The 19,315-nt window shown below is 44.3% G+C and overlaps 1 protein-coding gene across 1 annotated transcript; it reads left to right on the forward strand.

Moving 5' to 3' along the window:
* Positions 1–8,638: 8,638 nt before the first annotated feature.
* On the forward strand, positions 8,639–10,798 carry LOC139326260 (vomeronasal type-2 receptor 26-like). Its single transcript, XM_070956417.1, has 2 exons — positions 8,639–8,843; positions 9,888–10,798. The coding sequence occupies exons 1-2, from the start codon at positions 8,639–8,641 to the stop codon at positions 10,796–10,798; spliced, it is 1,116 nt and encodes a 371-aa protein (XP_070812518.1).
* The last annotated feature ends 8,517 nt before the right edge of the window (positions 10,799–19,315 follow it).

Genomic DNA, 19,315 nt, shown 5'->3' on the forward strand with positions numbered 1-19,315 from the left:
GCGTGGATGGTCTCCGTTGCAGCTGGCGCAGCATTCCTCCCGGCCACCATCTTGAGGCTTTTTCTGCCTTTGGGGTCTTGTGACCTTATGGATGGCCATTTCAAATTCACTGAGTCAGATCCAGTGATGGTCTCGTCTGAAGATTGTTGGGGATCCCTGTGGATCTTGTCGATCCCCTTGGATCTTCGCATCGCGGCTACTGCTCTGTCGGAAGATTTGGCGGCTGTAGCTTCTTCGATCACGTCTTTTAAGGGCATTTTCTTCCGGCTGAGGAGTTTCTTTTGGACTGTGCTGTCCCTCATTCCGAAGACGATTCGGTCCCTCAGCTGGACGTCCACATTCTCGAACTTGCAGCTGGCCGCGATTTTCCGGAGCGCCAATACGAAGTCCTTGACTGATTCCCCATCGTGCTGGTTCCGCTGATGGAAGTCGAACCGGTTGGCTAACGGGCTAATGGAGCGTAATGTTCCTGAAGGACTTCTTGTAGCTCAGACCATGGCATCAGCTCGATGTCTCTCGGTGCCACGAGGTCCATGGCCATTTCCAGGATCCCTGAGCCACCGTGAGCCAGGAAGAGGGCTCTCTTCCTGTTGTCGTCCAGATCGGTGAATCCGCTGCCCGCCAGGAATTGTCTGAATCAGACCATGAAGGACTTCCATTTCTCCTGGTTTGGCTTGAACGGAGCCAGCGAGATCTGTGGTCCGGACATGGTTCTGTGACTCAGCTTTGGCGATTCCGCTTCAGTGATTCAGCTCTTTTTCTGGGTGGTGGTGGCGATCGTGCCCGCTGATCTGCTGTTGGTTCTTTCCTCGTCCTTCGTCGCCAGTGTTAGATCAGCGCAGGGAAAAGAGATGTGACTCAGCTATAGTCCAATCAGCACTTTATTTCAATAGGAAAACGAACTGCCGAGCGAGCTGCCGAGCCTCCTTTTATGCGGCTCCGGCAAGTCAGCCGGCCAATGACAGCTATTTAAAGTTCCTGCCGGTGGAATCAGCCAATCCCCCGGCGGATGTCCTTATAAGATCATAACACTTACCAAGGAGGAAGGGAAGGAGTGCATATTTAAACCCTTCTTATTCAGTGTAAATATGAATGACTTACTAGGAATAATGAAGGATAAAAAAACCCAGATCATTAATAAATCTTATTTTATTTTTTGACAAAAATGACTAAATTAGTGGACCAATGAAATGCAGTGCATGTAGTATACAGTACTTGGATTTCAGAAAGGCTTTGACAAAGTAAACCACAACCTATTTCTTGGTTAGCTGAAAATATGTGGGATGGACAGCATCACCCCCAGATGGGCTCAGCCTGTGATCCTCAATGGAACTACGTCTGCATGGAGGGAAACAAACAGTGGGGGACCCCAAGGTTCCATTTTAGGCCCAGTTCTCTTCAACATCTTCATCAATGATTTGGATGAGAGGAGAAATGAGGAAATCATCAAATTTGAAGACAACACTAAAGTGGCAGGAATAGCCAACGTACCAGAAGATAGACTGATGATCCAGATGGATCTAGATAGACTTGAACCCTGGGCCTATCTAACAAACTGTAATTCATTGTAGAGAAAAGTAAAGTTTCATACTTAGGCTAGAAGAACCAAATGTACACTTACAGATGAGGTGAAACCTGGCTCCATAGCAGTAACTATGAGAGGGATCTTGGAGTCCCAGTGGACAATCACCTAAATATGAGCCAGCAATGTGTGGCAGCAGCCCAAAAAGCTAATTCAGTCCTAGGTTGCATTAACAGAGGGATAAAATCAAGAATACATATGAAGTATTGGTACCGCTTTATAATGCCTTGGCAAGACCACACTTGGATTAGTGCATCCAGCTTTGGCCACCATATTATAAAAAAGATGTAGAGACTCTGGAAAGAGTGCAGAAAAGATGATTAAAGGGCTGGAGACTAAAACATATGAGGAACAGTTGCAGGAATTCAGTATGTCTAGTCTAGTGAAAAGGACGAGGGGTGACATCATAGCAATGTACCAATATTTGGGGGGCTGCCACAGAGAAGAGGAGGTCCACCGATTTTCCAAAATACTAGAAGGCAAGACAAGAAACAAAGAGGGAAACTAATCAAGGAGAGAAACAACCTAGAACTAAGGAGAAATTTCCTAATGGTGAGGAATGGAACGTCTCCCCTTCAGAAATGGTGGGTGGTCCATCACTGGAGGCTTTTAAGAAGAGACTGGACAGCCACTTGTCTGGAATAGTATAGATAGATACAGATTAAGAGAGTTGGAAGGGACCTTGTAGATCATCTAGTCCAAGCAGACCCTACACCATTTCTGACAGATGACGGTCCAGTCTCTTCTTGAAAGCTTCCAGTGATGAAGCTCCCACAACTTCTGAAGGCAACTTTATCTCTTTATTTCCAGGTTGAATCTCTCCTTGTTCAGTTTCCATCCATTATTCCTTGTCCGGCCTTTGTCCGGCCTTTGGGTGCTTTGGAAAACAGCTTGACCCCCTCCTCTCTGTGTCAGCCCCTCAAATATTGGAAGACTGCTATCATGTCTCCCCTGGTCCTTCTCTTCACTAGACCAGCCATGCCCAGTTCCTGCAACCGTTCATTGTATTTTTTAGCCTCCAGTTCCCTAATCCTCTTGGTTGCTCTTCTCTGCACTTTTTCTAGAGTCTCAACATCTTTTTTATAGTGTGGTGACCAAAACTGGATGCAGGATTCTAGGTGTGGTCTTACTAAGGCTTTACAGGGTGGTATTAGTACCTCTCTTGATCTTGATTGCATCCCTCTGTTAATGCAATTTAGGATTGCATTGGCTATTTTGGCTGCCGCTGCACACTCTTGACTCATATTTAATTGGTTGTCCACTAAGACTCCAGGATCCCTCTCACAGTTACTGCTATTAAGCCTGGTTTACTGCTTGAACAGGGGGTGGACTAGAGGACCTCCAAGGTCCCTTCCAACCCTTTTAGTTTGTTATAAGTTCTGTTATAGATACACATGTTTAGCCTGCTAAATTCCTATTGGAATACACTGATTTATACAGATAATGTGATTTTATCATACTTACACATTGGATTGTATAGACTTGGATTCTTTTGTCTTAATAATTATCTGATAATTTATAAAGCAAGTTATGGTCTTTGTGAAATGACATCATAGCCATAGATGGTCAGCCATTAGAGCAAGTAACACCTTTCCTTACCTGGGGTTGTTTTCTCTGAGCCTGAATCTTGGCTCCCTCATCATCCAAGGAGCTCAGTTAGAGAAAGGGCAGGAGTGAAAGTGGTGCTTAAATGAAAACCTCATAGCTCTCCAGCTTCCACAGCCCCAATTATTAAAGTATCGGAGGCCCAGTTTTCCCCCATGTTCTTACATCCATCTGATGTTTGGGGCTTCAGAGAGAAACCACCAGCAGAACCAACCCAATCTCAGCCTCTGAGGAGGATCTTGGGGTGGGTAAAAGGACTCCAGCTGCTGCCCTCAGAGCTGATTTGGGAATTTACACCATTTCTGCTTTGTCTAAATTCAGAAAATATGGGTATTATTGGCATGAAATTTAATCTATGGAAACTGACAGACTCTGAAAATTGTGGCTGTTGGAACAGACAAAACTTCAATTAGAGACCAAACTTGGATTATGCAACTGACAAATCTTTGAGGTCTGCCTGTTTCTTGTATAACTGGAGAAAGAAGTTAAAAAATTTCCTCCAGAAAGAATCTGGGATATAGAAGCAAAAAAAGATGCAGCAATCCTCAAAAATTATTATAGGCCCTTTATTGGAATAGAATACTCCAGTTGGCATTTGCACGTGTTAATCTAATTGTGATACAGTAATACGATTTACATTTTTATTGTTTTTTAATTTGCTTATTATTTTCCATTATTATGATACAATCTTGCTAATATTCTGTCTTTAATATTTTAAACAATGTCTGATTAACAAACTATTCTAATACATTCAGGAGAACCAGGTTGGATTTATTAAAATCTAATATTTTGGACTTGATCTGACCCCAAATATAACACAACTTTCTTCATTGCTTTTTCAGATCAGTCATACAATTGTTTCAGAGGCTCTAAGTGATAAAAGTCAATTCCCCTTTTTCCACAAAATGTTCCCCAAAGAAGGATTCCAGTACCCAGCAATTGTCCACCTGCTCCTCCATTTCAGATGGACCCTGATTGGCCTCTTTGCTTCAGACACCGAGAAGGGAGAGAATTTCATGAGGATTTTTTCTCCTATGCTTGTCAGGAGTGGAATTTGTGTGGTTATATCACAACTGTTCTCAACAACTGGATACACAGCATCCCTCAGGGATTCCCTCTCTAAGTGGAGACAAGTCAACGTCTTTGTTCACTTCATGGAATTTGGTTCCATTTGGGAGAGAATCCTTCCTTTCCATTTAACATTTATGCGTCTGCCAGGACCCATTGAAGGGAAAGTCTGGATCCTCACAAATTTTATAGGGTATAAAATAAACAAGCATAGAAAGCGCAGACTTCTCAAATACATCCATAGTATTTGGAACTTTAGTCATCTGGCAAAAGAAAGGCCAATCGATTCTGCCTTTGAACCCCTTTTCTTTGTGGAAGAAAAGTTTCAAGATCCTTATTTCCTCTGTTCTCTTTCAAAGAACGTCTTTTCTGTCAAAGGCCGCAGAAGATGCACCCAGAAAGCCCCACTGGAGACCCAGGAGAAAAAGAACAGGATCCGGGCCCCAAATCACTATCTATGTTACAGTATCATTCAGACTCTGGCCCAGGCCTTGAATGCCGCTTATTCCTCCAGATTGAGGAGGAGAAGAAAGGAGGGAGAAAAGAGTTTCGGGCCTCCAAGGCTGCAGCCGTGGCAGGTATGGGGGTCCTGATATGGATCCATTAATCTGAGATCCTTTGGAGGAGGAATCCAAAGAAGAAGGAGGGGAACCAACTCAACAGATCTGTCCAATTCAATTACTCAGGGAATAATGGTTCCAAAGAGTAGATACCATGGCATTTTGATATTACACACTGCTCATTTGAAAATGCTGTGTTCTTTTTTAAATAAAATTCCTGTATTTGTGGGTTTGTGATGAGCATGGTGGAATTTCCCCTTTGTTCCGTCCCCACTGCAGGTGGGTCTGTGTGCAGCTCAACAGGCAGCTAAATCCCCCTATTCTCCTCCAGTGAAAGGGAGCCTGGGGTGGATCTGGGTGTTTCATTGGGAGAAAAGGAGAAACTGAGGAAATGCAAAGAGTGAGAATCAAATATAAATAGGAGATAGGCAGCATTAACTAACAGCCAACAAAGAAGCAGCTGGAACCTCTCCAGGGATGCTCCATGTGAGGGACGGAGGCTGTCTCTGGATGACCAGGTGTCTCGGTCAAACCGGCTGCTTCCGTCTCCTCCAAAGGCTGAGAGAAAAGGGAGTCTGGCTTCAGACCATACAGTTAGGCTTCTCTGCCCCTGGCCACTAGGTGGGGCTAGAGCAACAACTGCACAATACATGTTGTGGCATGACAACCTTTATCAATTTGGAGGAGACCCTGAGACCATCTAGCCCAACCCCTCCTCTCTGCAGGAATCCCAGTTAAAGCTTCTCTGACTGATGGCTGCTCAGTCTCTGCAGATAATCCATGAAGAGGAGACTGAACTTCTCTGCTTCACTGGCTCAGCTCTAAAACAGCAAATTCTCCTCCAAGTGTGGTGCCTGCGAGGGGACGTGGTCCTTGAGTTGGGGTCTCCCCAAACCAGAATGGTCACTTCCTGATACTTCCTGAAATGATGGCTGCATTTGCCTTCTTTACATGAACATCTTCCTGCTGACTCAGATTCTGTTTCCAGTTACTGTATTTTTCAGAGTATAAAATGCACCTTTCCCCCCCTAAAAGGGGGTGAAAATTTAGATGGGTCTTATACACCAAATATAGCCCTGCCCACCCACTGGCCCCCACCCTTTGCCCTCTGCCTCCTTGCAAGCAAACAGCAAGAAAAAACAGCTCTTTTCAGCTTCAGCACAGCCTAATTAGCACAAGTTGATTGGATCGGCCTCCCAATTCTCAGCTGATTTGCTCTCAGTTGTTTTGCGCAGGGCTCTGCTACGTTACTGCAAAGAGGTAAATTGCTGGGCAGATTTTTTTCTCCTTGTGCTAATCAAGCTATGCTGAAAACGAAAATGAAAGTAAAGCAGGCTGTTTGCTGTTTGCTGCAATGAGGCAAAATTGCTCAGAGGCAGAGGGAGATTTCTTTGTCTTCTTTTCCTCACCAAAAAAGGTAGGTGCATCTTATACTCTGCTGCATGTTTCTTGAACCCTTGGCCTGAATGGCCACCCCCAGGGATCTGAAGGGGCTTCCCTGCTCTATTTTGTGGCCATTTAGAATCATGAATCAAGTTTTGCCCTTTTTGACCTTTGTTTTCTCATCATTGATGCCCAGTTTATTGTAATTGCAGTGCTGGAGAAGGGCTCGCAAGGCTCTTTTCAGGCCTTCTGGTGTCCTGGAGAGGATCACAGGGGCATCTGCATAGAGCAGGAGGGCGATGCTTCGGTCACCTATTTTTTTGGGTGGGGGGGTGATTTGGTTTGTTCAGCCATTTGACCACGCCAGTTATGTAAAAGTTGAAAAGCAGGGGGGCCAAAATGCCCCCGTTTAAACCCCTTTTGAGTTTTAACTGACTTCGAGAGGGACCCCTGCATATCACACCTCACCTTGAGGGATGTTTTAGTATGTAGGGCAGGTAAGAGATGAAGAAGCCTGTGGTCAATTGAGGCAGCTTCCAGCTTCTCCCATAGCTTAGTCCTGGGAACCGTATCAAGGGCTGCCTTGAGATCTATGAAGCAGGCGTGGAATTATGCAGGTCTATTTGATACGTATTTTTCCATCAGTTGATGAAGAACTAAGCACTGATCGGTAGTGCCTCTCCCCTCTCTAAACCCGGCTCCCTCTTCAGCGATCAAATTCTCCAGAGCCAGCCACTCTCCATCTGGAGGTGTTTTCCATCAGGATGACAAGGGAGAAGATTAGCCCGACAACTTTCTTCTTGATCAACCCATGCTTTCTGGGAATCAACCTCTTGTTTTCAAAGAGTTTATGAATCATCTTTTTTTCCCCTCTGTTCATTTTATTTGTCATCTGCTCTAGAATGTTCCCTATAATTAAACAATTGTGTCAATGATATTTTCTCTATGCTTTGTCAGTATATGATGGACAAATCTTTCTCAAAACTTTTCATTCACTTATGAAGATAATGGCATTATTTGTATCCTATTTAACCATATTTGGAGATTAGACAATTGCAGAAGAAAGATTCAATGTGGGATAAGAAACGTTTTCTGTTTTTCAAATTCCTGGATGTTCCCATTCTAGTTTCATCCCTTTCTGGAAAAGAATGAATTTTGGAATATTTCTGATAGCAAACTGTACTTGGACCAAAATGGAGAAATAAAAGCAGATCTGGGTATCAGAATCTTCTTGGTTCTCCCCAAAGGGGATGTCAAGGAAGAGTTTCTGGTGTATTCTCAAAGACAGAGACTTTTTATCAAAAAAGGTGCTCTTTCACGGCTAAAGTCGCTCAATAAGGTGGGAGAAATTTTGGTGTCTTTTCTCTGTTTTTCAAAGCCTGAGGTCCCATTTCAAGTGGGCAAATCAGGGGTGAAATGCTACCGGTTTGCTCTGGTTTGGGCAAACTGGTAGTAATAAAAACTATCCATTCGGGTGAACTGGTAGTAAAAAATACTTTTAAAAGGTAAAAAAAGCTGTGATCATCAGAACCTTTTTTTTTTTTTACTTTTTAAAGCATTGTTTTACTATCTTTTCTCATGAACTGGTAGTAAAAAAAAATGCTTTAAAAAAGTTAAAAAAAAAAGTTGGCCAAGCCCACCCAGTCACATGACCCACCAAGCCACGCCCACCAAGCCACACCTACAGAACCAGTATAACAACAAATTTTCCATTTCGCCACTGGGGCAAAGCCTGGAGTCTCCAGGGTGGTTGGCCTCCCATGCCAGGTGGTGTCATCTAATGGAAGCTCTTCAACAGACGGGACCTAAGTGGAGTGGCTTTGCCATGTTTTATGGAAACCTTTCAAGATCTTATTTGACCGAGGTTTCTTTCCTCATCACAGTTTAATTTCATATTAAAAAACCTAATAGAACAACATCTCCCCCAGAGATAAGGAGAATCCATGACCTCAGTGCCTTCCGCCGTGCCCTTAAAACCTTCTTTTTCCAGCAAGCCGGGCTGGCCTAATTTTTTAAGTGTTTTTAATTGTTTTGTTTATCATTTTTAATTAATGGGGCCAAATTTATATATATCTTTTAACTGTATTTTAATATTTGTATTTGATGTTTTTACTTGGCTGTTCACCGCCCTGAGTCCTCAGGGACAAGGGCGGTATACAAATTCAAAATAAAATAAATAAAATAAACATTTCCTAAATCTTTTACAGTAAACTTTATTATCAGTTTTAATAAGAATATATCATCATATTTAAAACTTTTTTTCGCCTCCATCCCTCTGGACTACATTAAATAGAAAAGTACTTTATTGTAATGTTAAATTGCAAACTCAAAAGGGAGGAACTACATGAAGAACCTGCCAGTTGTTTTACCTCTTGCATCTGTTTAGAAGTAGTCAGAGGTTTCCTATTTACCTCAGTGAAGTATAGAGGCTACTTGGCTAATGTCCATTTCTGCCTCCATTTTCCATGGACGGAGAGTCCTAACACCTTTTCTTTGCCATTCCTTTTCTTCTGCTCAGTCCCTGCCTCAGTCCAAATGTGTGGAAAGTTGTCATCCTGGATTTGTCAAGAGGGCTCGAGAAGGAGAGCCAGTTTGCTGCTATGACTGCCTTCCTTGTCCGGAGGGGACCTTCTCCACTCAGGAAGGTGGGTCACACTGAGGAAAATGGGAGGCTTTGTGGAACTGGATCCAAATTCCAAAACAGATTGAAGCTCACCTGTTTTTTTTTTATTTTTAACCTGCACAATTTCTTATATAAACGGATGTAAATCAAGAAGACTTGGAAGGAGGGGCTGGGAAAGAGATGGGAGGAGGGGGTGGCAGACTGGGAAAGCTTTACTAACAACAGAGTAAATATCTTTTCTCCTTTTTAGTTTGGATGTGTGCTGCTAAGTTTACCTTTCTAGGAACATCTGAGATCTTTGAAACTTGATGAATTATTTTAGGTCCACCTTCTGAAAGACTTTTCAATCCACTGTATATTGAATCCTCCCCTTGAGGATCACTGAGAAGATGTCACTGGTCCATAAACTGATGCTGTGGATAGTTATGGGGGGAACTCATTACACAAATAGTCTCCCAGTCATGTAGATCAATCAATCAATCAATCAATCAATCAATCAATCAATCAATCAATCAGAATAGACCTAGAAGGAACCTTAGAGGTCTTTTAATCCTACCCCCTGTTTAAGCAGGAGACACTATACCATTTCAGACAAGTGACTGTCCAGTCTCTTCTTAAAAATCTCCAATGTAGAAGCACCCTCACCATCTGGAGGCCAGCTGTTCCACTGGTTAATTGCTCTCACTCATAAGTTTCTCCTTAATTCCAGGTTGCTTCCAGATGTTACAAGGTATCCTCCAAGTCCAGGATATTCACTGCCATGTGGCAGGACTCAGGATGTTTGCCTAAAAAGATTATATAATTCAATATTTACCTCTAATAATGTAGTTTCCTATGAAGATTCTACACATTACACAAATAATTAACATCCTAGGACTTCCCTCAACTTCATATAACTAGCTATATTTTTTAATTTAAAAAATTCCTTCTTATGCTCTTTTTAATGAAATAGTAAAGAAATTCTTCTTGGGAAATGTCTGTGGTATCAGCTGTTATCCAAAGAAGGTTTTTCTTGCAAGAGAAAAGGACAGAATATTAAAGAAATATTGCTTTTTTGCTATCTTAGATACAGAAAAATGCATCAAGTGTCCAGATGATAAATACCCAAATGAAGCCAGAGTCCAATGTATCTCCAAAGTCATAACCTTCCTGTCTTATGAAGAACATCTGGGCATCATCCTGGTTTCTTTTGCTCTACTCTTCTTCCTAACCACAGGCCTTGTTTTAATCATCTTTATTAAATACCGAGAAACTCCCATTGTCAAAGCCAACAACCGGGACCTCTCCTACATCCTCCTGGTCTCCCTCCTGCTTTGCTTCTTGTCTCCTCTTCTCTTCATTGGTCAACCAAGGAAAGCCACCTGCCTTCTCCGACAAACGGTTTTCAGCCTCATCTTCTCAGTTGCTGTTTCTTCTCTCTTGGCCAAAACCATCACGGTGGTGTTGGCCTTCCTGGCCACAAAACCAGGAAACCGAGTGAAGAGATGGTTGGGGAAGAGCTTGGCCAACTCCATCATCCTTTCTTGTTCTACAGTCCAAATTATCATCTGCTCCACCTGGCTGGGAGTTTCTCCCCCCTTCCCTGACTCTGACCTCCACTCCCAGCCTGGAGAGATCATCCTGCAATGCAACGAAGGGGCCGTTGTCATGTTCTACGTCACCCTCAGCTACATGGGCTTCCTGGCTGCCATCTGCTTCACGGTGGCTTTCCTGGCCAGGAACCTGCCTGGGGCCTTCAACGAAGCCAAGCTGATCACCTTCAGCATGCTGGTCTTCTGCAGTGTCTGGGTGACTTTTGTGCCCACCTACTTGAGCACCAAAGGGAAATCCATGGTGGCTGTGCAGGTCTTCTCCATCCTGGCCTCCAGTGCTGGTCTGCTGGGCTGCATCTTCATCCCCAAGTGCTACATTATCCTTCTGAGGCCAGACCTCAACACAAAGGAGCAGCTCACAGCCAGAACAAATGGAAAAACATGAAATATAACACAAATGTGATTGTGGAAGAATTATTATAGTTTCTTTGTTAACGGTTCTTTTATTAGAAAGGAGATATTCTTTCCATTTAGATCGTATGCAGGAGTCCAAAAAATAAAATGTATATGTTTCAAATTTGGAAATTTTTGAATTCTTCACAAAGGAGCAGCTTACAGCCAGAAGAAATGTGTAAATGTGAGACTGAGGAATTTCAACCTTTAACATTTTCCACAGTACAAACATAGAAAATGGTCCAAGCTCTTCTCCATGCATGAGTGGGCCAACTATTTTTCTTGAAATAAATAAAGGGTGTGTGGAAGATTGTGAGGAGACCAATTTCTTGGAGAAATGGGAGCATGTTAGCAAGACAGAAATATAGAAGGAATGTATGGAGCAACGTTGATGCCCTCATTTCTCAGTACATTTCACCCAAACTGCTTTGGCAACGCAACTGAGATGTTTCTTTTTGTTTACACAATAACTCTTTCTTGAGGGTAGCAACAATACAAGGCTGGGGAGGTAACCTGAGTCTTTCTAATTCTGAATATTCATGCTCAGATCATCTATTAAATAAAATATGCATATGTATGATTGTCATTTTCTCCTCCTTTCCTGGAATGTATAAATATGATTGCATCCTTTTGTCTGTAAGATTTCCTCTCACTATTTTCTGGGGAGAATTCCTCCAGTGGACACTGAATAAATAATAACTGCAGTGAGCCTGGATTATTGGTTTTTTTGGGTCCTCTTTTTCTGTCCACAGAAATTGTTGTTCGAAGTGGGATTGACAATCTTCCATCTGCCACCAGGGACAACAGATGTGGCAGCCCTATAGGGTGAGTGTTGTGAGATTGATCCCATAACCCTTCCCACTGCCACATAAAGGCACCATAGGAGCTTCTGTCAGACCACAGTCTGTGTCTAAGTGTCTCTTGTGGCTGGAAAGGTTTGTGGTCCCTTCTGTCCCAATTTCTCAGCCTCCCTGGCCCTGCTGTGAGCTCAGCCGAGTGATGTCTGGAGGTATCCAGGAACTGAGGGGGAATTTGGCTTTGCAGAGTGTGTGGGACCCTCTGTTGAAGAATGGAGGCTGACCCAGAGGTTCTGTGCAAACTCCCTTTTTCCTGTTGTCTGAATGGAGGAATTCAGATGATCCTAGGCAGGGAGGGAAGTGGATGATGGGGCTCCAGCAGACTCTGATTGGGGAAGGAATTTTTCCCAAAGAAACAGGGAAACCTGCTGTGTCCCAGGGCTGGGAGGGGGTCCAATGCCTCCACTGCAGTGTGGGTAGCTACCGGTTCTCCCCAGTTCGCAAGAACTGGTAGTGGAAATTTTGAGTAGTTCGGAGAACCGGTAAATACCACCTCTTCCTGGCCCCACCCCCAATCTATTCACTGCCTCTCGACTCCCAGCTGATCGGCTAGAAGGAAAAAATCAGGGTTCACTTGAGAAAGAAGGGGGAAAAAATCAAGACGCCGTCGCTTTAAATTGACAAGCCAAGAAGCAACTGCTGGAGGGAAGTTTTTGCTTGCAGAAGCAAAGTGACATTCAGAAGTTCGTTTCTGGGTCAGCTGAACAACAAACTGGATAAGGAGGAGGGATTCATATATGGTTCTATGTTTTTGAAGTTTTGGGCTTTGTCTTTCTAAAAAGGTTTGGGCCATTTCCATTGTGAAATATCCTGTCTTGAATGAGTTTTCTGCCTGCTTGTAAATGGAGCCAAACTTTCAGCTTCAACTTTCTACTATCTCTAAGCACCGGTAGCTGTTTTCTTCGTACAAAGTTTCCTTTATGCAGCTGGCAGGAATGTGGAATGAGCATCAGGCAGGTTCCTTCTTAGCAGCTTGATTTTTCCTTGCATTTCTTATGAGTAATATTTTATTTGGGGAAATGAAGAGGGGGGAGTTTGATTCCTTCCCAGAGCAGGTTAGTGGGGTGGGGAGGGAATGGGGATTTTGAAGTAACCGTCCCATGTTACGCCACACCCACCAAGCCACACCCACAGAACCAGTAGTCAAAAATTTTGAAATCCATTTTGTTTTGCCTTCTGGGGCTTTGGAAAATACATTCTTTCTGGCAGCCCCTTAAAAGCCTGCTGCCTATCACGCTCTTGGGCAAAGCATGGGAGCCATTTCCTCCTTTCCGTGGTCCACGAAAGTGCATCTCTAGTATGTAGATAATACAGTTGAAAAAAGGTGAACAACATTTTGACAGAACTAGAGATAAGTTGAGGCTGGGTGTGACAAGGAGTGGCTGGGAGGGGAGGGGCCAGGCGAGGCACTGCTTGATGTGAGTGACATTGAGTTGGCCACGCCTACCCAGTCACATGACCATCAAGCCACGCCCACAGAACCGGTAGTAGAAATTTTTAGAACCTACCCCTGCCCCACTGGTGCCCCCAAAGGCTGCAAAAGAAGGGAGTGAGTGAAATTGGAAGGGATGATTAAAAAAAAAACTATTCCTCCTTGTGAGAAGAAAAATTCCCGTATCTGCAAAAGGCTGTGACAGAATCCATGCAAACAGAAGCAGGAAAGCCAGTTTTTATTTTTGTTAGATTTTATTTTCATTGTTTTATTATTTTTTCAAATAACTAAAGGAGGTGAACATGTCCAACTCTTCTTCTTCTTCCTCTTTTCCCCACAACAATCACCCTGTGAGGTGGGCTTGTCTGAAAGAGAGTGTCTCTCCTGAGGTTAGCAAACAGGCTTTCAAGGCTAAGGCAGGACTTGAACTCAGGATCTCTTGCAACTTGACCTGATGCCTTAACCATTGTCACTGTTAAGGCAGGGTGGATTTTGGGCAAAGGCCCTGCTGGTCACCACTGCTGCCTCCTGTTCCAGCAGGACCCCAAGTCCTCCCCCCCCGGGTCTTTCTGGGGTAGAGCAGCCCCATCCGAGAGCAAAGGAGAGAAACTCCAGGACACAGAGAGCCCCTCCCCCCCTCCCATCCCCTCCCTCTTGCCAGGGTTCAGCTAAGACTCACTGCCTGTAGGGGGCAGCATAGAGTCTGGCCCTTAAGTCCTAGCTGGGCCCTGGGAATTGAAATTGGGGCCTCCTGGTGATTGGCTCAAAGCTCCCAGCTACCTTTGATGCCTAAGGCGGGACTAGAACTCAGAGTCACTTACTGATTGGCTCAAAGTCACTAAAGCCCCACCTTTTCTTCATAGCAAGATAGGCTGGCCACTGCCCTCTTCTCAACCTACCCCTGGCATTTCCTGGTGGTCTCCCAGCCCTGCTTAAGCTTTTCCAAATCAGACTGCTGCTGCATCCTACAGCTAGTCCTCCACTTACGACCAGAATTGGGACAAGAAATGGCATTGCTAAGCTAGGCGGTCGTTAAGTGAGTTGTGCTGAATTTTACCATGTTTATTTCCACCGTTGTTAAGCGAATCACTGGGGTTGTTGAGTGAATCCTGCAGTCATGAAACAAACGCCGCTTTGCCCACTGATTTTCCTGGTCATAAATCCATGTTGATTGCCAGGCACCCAAATAGTGACCTTGTGTCCAAGGGGATGCTGCACTAGTCGTAAGTGCGAGGACCCATCATAGATGGCTTTTTTCAATGGCCGTGGAACGTGGAACTGTCACCAAATGAATGGATATAAATCAAGGACTCCCTGTAGGATACTTGGTTAGGGATTGAACCAGTGGTGAAATGTAAAATTTGTTACTACCAGTTCTGTGGGTGTGGCTTGGTGGGGGGGGTAATGTGACTGGGTGGGCGTGGCCAATTTTTTTTTTTTTACTTTTAAAAGCATTTTTTCAGCTGAAGAGGTTGTAGAAAAAATGCTTTTAAAAGTAAAAAAAAAAAAAGCCTCTGATGATCGCACAGCTGAGCTGGGCTTGTGGGGGGGACGGGGACACAGGGATTTTTGCTACCGGTTCCCCGAACCACCTGCCACCATCGCTACTGGATCAGGAGATCCGGTCAGAACCGAGAGCATTTCACCCCTGCCTTGGGGGGAGGGGAAACAGGGTCAGAGCCCAGGTGCGAATTAAGTGAGCTCAGAGTTGGCTTCCCTTGGTCCGGGCCTACCTGACGCTCCTAATCAATACCTGGATTTCTTCTGAAGCTCCGCTTGAGGCTCACGATTTAATTAGGGCATCGGTCGGAACCCTGACGGCCTCCCTGAGCCCCATCATCCACTTCCCAACTAGCATGAATTACCTTGGCTAAACCAGAGGAAAAAGCCAAGGAAACCGGCACTTTTCAGACTCCTTGCCGGCCTTTGCGAGACAAACTAATTCAAATCAAATCACAAAATGCACAAAACCAGCCTCTAAATTCCAAAATGCTGCAGAAGAAACTGCCTCCAAATCCCCGTCCTGACCGAACCGAGAATCGAAGGCTGTAGTGGCTTCCGCCTCCATTCAAGCTTCTTTTTGAGCTGCTGGCTTCCCTCTTCCTTCTTCCTCGGATCCTCCCAGCTGAGGACCCAGCGGATCTCTTCCCTGAGATTGGCAAGATCCTACTGATCTTGCGCAGAATCCAAAGGATTCCCCCTCCTTTGATCTAGAAATTAGAAATCCTTCTGGGTTAAATACCAGGCAGGTAGGAGTTCATATAGGGGATCTTCCTTAGTTTCCCCTAATGAATATAGTACAGGTAAGTCCTCGACTGACAGGAATTCTTTTAGTGACCATTCAAAGTTACAACGGCGTCACTGAAAAAAGGTGACTTATGATCATTTTTTACACTTTCGACCTTTCTAGCATCCCATGATCGCTTGATCAGAATTCAGACACTTGGCAAATGGTTCGGACTTATGACCGTCGCTGTGTCCCAAGGTCACAGGATCCCCTTTTGCAACCTTTCCACAAGCAAAATCAAGGGGGAAGCCAGATTCACATAACAACCATGATACAAACTTAACAACTGCAGTGATTCACTTAACGACTGTGGTGAGAAAGGTCATAAAATGGGACAAAGTTCACTTAACAAACATCTCCCCTAACAACATAAATTTGGGATTCAATTGTGGTCGTAAGTCAAGGACTACCTGTAACTCCTTTTTCATGCAATGTCCTGGTGTCTGATCTTTGTCTCATCCCAGCTATGAACTCAGCCTAAAGTCTCCTCTGATATCCACCGTTTCCCTCGTCTCCTGATAACCCCATTCCTTCCTTCACCCTCCGTTGTGGCTGACATAGCCAATGGGGAGGGGGGGATCTGGCAGCCCCTTTTAGTTCCTCAAACTGATCTCTCCCCCCCTCCAACCCCCCCCCCCCCCGGATGCATTCCTCCCAAGGTCCTCCTGGCTGGAGGGGCAGAGAGGAGCCAAGGCCTGGCTTTTCCAGGGGGGTCTGTGGATGGAAGCCTCCCCGGTGCTTCCTAAACCCCTTCAGAAGCTCCTTTTCAATGTAGGCTTCCTGGTCATGGAAAAGAGCATGGAGTGTGTTAGTTCAAGGCCAGTTTGACCTTCCTTTGAAAGACTCTTGGAATCTTGTGCTGCACAATTTATATCAGGAAGGGAAGTTGGGTTCTGCCAGCTGTAGGTTTCTGATTCAGCCATTACTAAGTGAATTACAGGGTGTTTTTTTTATGCTTCAGATGATAATGAGTTTCTTTAGAGCCAGACTTTTACTGTTTTTACTACTTTTATTCGTTTTTCAACACTGCACTGTTGCCCTGCCTGGTTGATGCTCTCAGGACAAACTGTATAAAATATATACCATCCTCATTCTGATACTGTTAAGTCTGCTGTTCTCTATAACCTTAACACAGATCATAAGATTTGGACTGTCCATCATACGAGTCAAATGAACAGAAACAGAAGCAATCTGGGCGCCAGGTGCTAAATTCTGTGCAGCCTCCCTCCCCCCGCCTGCTGTAAAGTAAGATCCCCCAAAATAAGACTTAATATCCATTTTTTTATACTTAAAGTGGTCATGAGGGCACAGAACCGGTTGTTAAATTATTTGAATCTCACACCTGCTGGATTTTGTTGAACTCTTTTCCGTTGATGGGTGGGGCCATGCAGGCTAAAGAAGGTTGAGTGGATGAGAGAGAGAGAGAGAGAGAGAGAGAGAGAGAGAGAGAGAGAGAGAGAGAGAGAGAAATGGACCCAAATGAGCTGCTGCGGCCATCCCTTGACAGACCCCAGAACGTCCTTGGAGACCCCTGGAAAGTGACCTTGTTTGTCCTTGGGGTCTATGCATTGGTTGGCCTCTGCGTTTTCTTCCACCAGTGCAGGTAAGTTGCTCCTGATCAGGGGAGTGGCGTCACCACAACCTGGGGAGCCCTGGGACACTGAAAGCCTCCCAAAATGTTTGTGCGACTAACAGGAGAAAGGATAGAGTCCCTCCAGGCTGGAAGGGACCTTGGAGGTCTTCTAGTCCAACCCCCAAGCTTTCCTTGAAAATCTCCACTAATGGGGCCCCTGTTAAGAATAGGTTTATTATCTTTGTTAAGGAAAGAATGTACCAGTCAGTGATATTTTATTCTTTTTTTCTTCTTCAATCCCCAGAAAAAGGTGTCTGCAAGTGTCACCAGAGGAACGAAGTGAAGATGTGGAGGCCGCCATCATCACAGTGGAGCCCTACATACCGGAACCCATCAACCCCAACATCACCATCATTGATGAACGAAGGAGGATGTCAGACGTTCTGCCTTGCTCAACAATGTGATGGTTGGTAAGAGTTTATTTTTTTTATTTTATTATTATTATTCATATTTCTATGCCGCCCACTCTCCAAGGACTCTGGGCGGCTTACACCATAGACAGTATACTAAATAGCATATTGCCCCCAACAATCTGGGTCCTCATTTTACCCACCTCGGAAGGATGGAAGGCTGAGTCAACCTTGATTTGATCCTCTGATCTGCTGAACTAGCAGTCAGCTGAAGTAGCTGCAGTCCTGCACTCTAACCACTGCTCCACCTCGGCTCAATTAGTTTGAACTCATTTGGTTTTCAGTTTTTCTTTATTTTTCTATTTGAAAGATATTCTGTTATTATCGTTGTTGTTATTTAATGCCTTTTGTTTTGCATTTCTTGCTTTGGGGTTTTGGGTGGGAGTTTTTGGACTATGGAAGCCAACAGGAAAGAAAACGAGGAGCCTTTAATCTTAATTTGGTGGCTCAGTTTTTTGAATTGTTTTGTTTCTTCCTTTCTATTTCATTATTATTAAAATATTCAATCTGTGCTTCTTTTGCCCCAGGACAAGGAGCGGCCACGGCTGAGATGCCAACCATCCCATTGTTGACCAGGGCTGAACGTCTGGCATCGTCTTTCATCAATGATGGTGATGTGGGAAGTGATGGATTCCGGTATGGAGGTTCCACAGTGATTGAAGTCGCCTCCTCATCTTCAGCTGGTGCTTCTGGTGACACTTGCAACCCCTTCAACGCAGAGGCCAAACCAAGCATGGACCCCAAAGAGGAACAAGGTCACTTTCCAGGGTCTCCAAGGGACTTTGGGGGTTTCTGTCTGGATGGCCGCAGCAGTTCTGTATGTAAATATGTATTATACGTGTAATATATATAACTATGTAATATATCTTTTCTTCTGTTTGTGTATTTGAGGCTGCAATAAATTAATTTTAAATTCAAGATTGATCTCTAAATATTTCTTCTTTCAGCTCTTCTTTCTTTCAGGTTTATTTTGGTCTGATTTTATTTTATTTTATTTGCGTCTCAGAAACCTCTCAGTATTTTGATGGGGTCTGTAGACTTTCTGTGTCCACCGTGCAGGTGAGCCTTGACTTGCGACCACAATGGAGCCCAAATTCTCTTTTGCTAAGTGAGACAGTTGTTAAGTGAATTTTTTCTCACTGTACGACCTTTTTGGCACCGTTGTTAAGTGAATCACTGCGGTTGTTAAGTTAGTCACACGGGATGTGAAGTGAACCTGGTTTCCTCATTGACTTTACTGGATCACGTGATCCCCAGACACTGTGACCGTCATAAATGTGAGTCAGCCGCAAAGCCTCTGTGTCAGCATTTCAATGCTGCCATAAAGAGGAGACGACGAGGCTTGACTTTTCACCTACTTATTTTCTCTGTAGATAATATCCCCTGGGAAATGGGATGGGAGGGGGACATTCCTGGGGTTGAAGGCAGGAGCTGGGGAGACTGACTTGGAAGATGGCCAATGAGAAGATGAGAATTGGGGAACGGAAAGGGAAGGGTTTGGGGGTCAGAGGGTTAGTATCGGCTACGATGAGTCGGGGCCAGATCTGTCGTACTCAATAAATGGAATATCTCAGCAAAGATTAATTGTTTGGGAGTGCAATTTATTTGAGATGACATTTAAACCTGACTGTTTGTTATCTGAATGTTAATCAGGTGACCCTGGGGATGCTGCAAGGGTCATAAGTGTGAAAAACGGCCATAAATCACTTTTTCGGTACTGTTGAAACTTCGAACAGTCTCTAAATGAACCATTGTAAATTGAGGACTGTCTGTATTTATATCCCCAACGCATCTCTAGATGGAAAGATCCTTTTCTCATATATCCCACAAAAGGCACCAACCCCTTCAAAACGGTTCCCAGAAGGGGAGGGGAGGGGAAGGAGGGGAGGG

The sequence above is a fragment of the Pituophis catenifer genome, unplaced genomic scaffold (genome assembly GCF_029215685.1).
Source record: "Pituophis catenifer annectens isolate HBS135680 unplaced genomic scaffold, rPitCat1.0.hap2 SCAF_20, whole genome shotgun sequence".
NCBI lineage: Eukaryota > Metazoa > Chordata > Lepidosauria > Squamata > Colubridae > Pituophis > Pituophis catenifer.

Excerpts from the sequence above, each read along its gene's own strand:
- LOC139326260 (XM_070956417.1), top strand. The coding sequence starts at position 8,639 with ATGTCCATTTCTGCCTCCATTTTCCATGGACGGAGAGTCCTAACACCT. Across the intron at positions 8,844-9,887 it reads GACCTTCTCCACTCAGGAAG|ATACAGAAAAATGCATCAAG; the intron begins GTGGGTCACACT and ends TTGCTATCTTAG.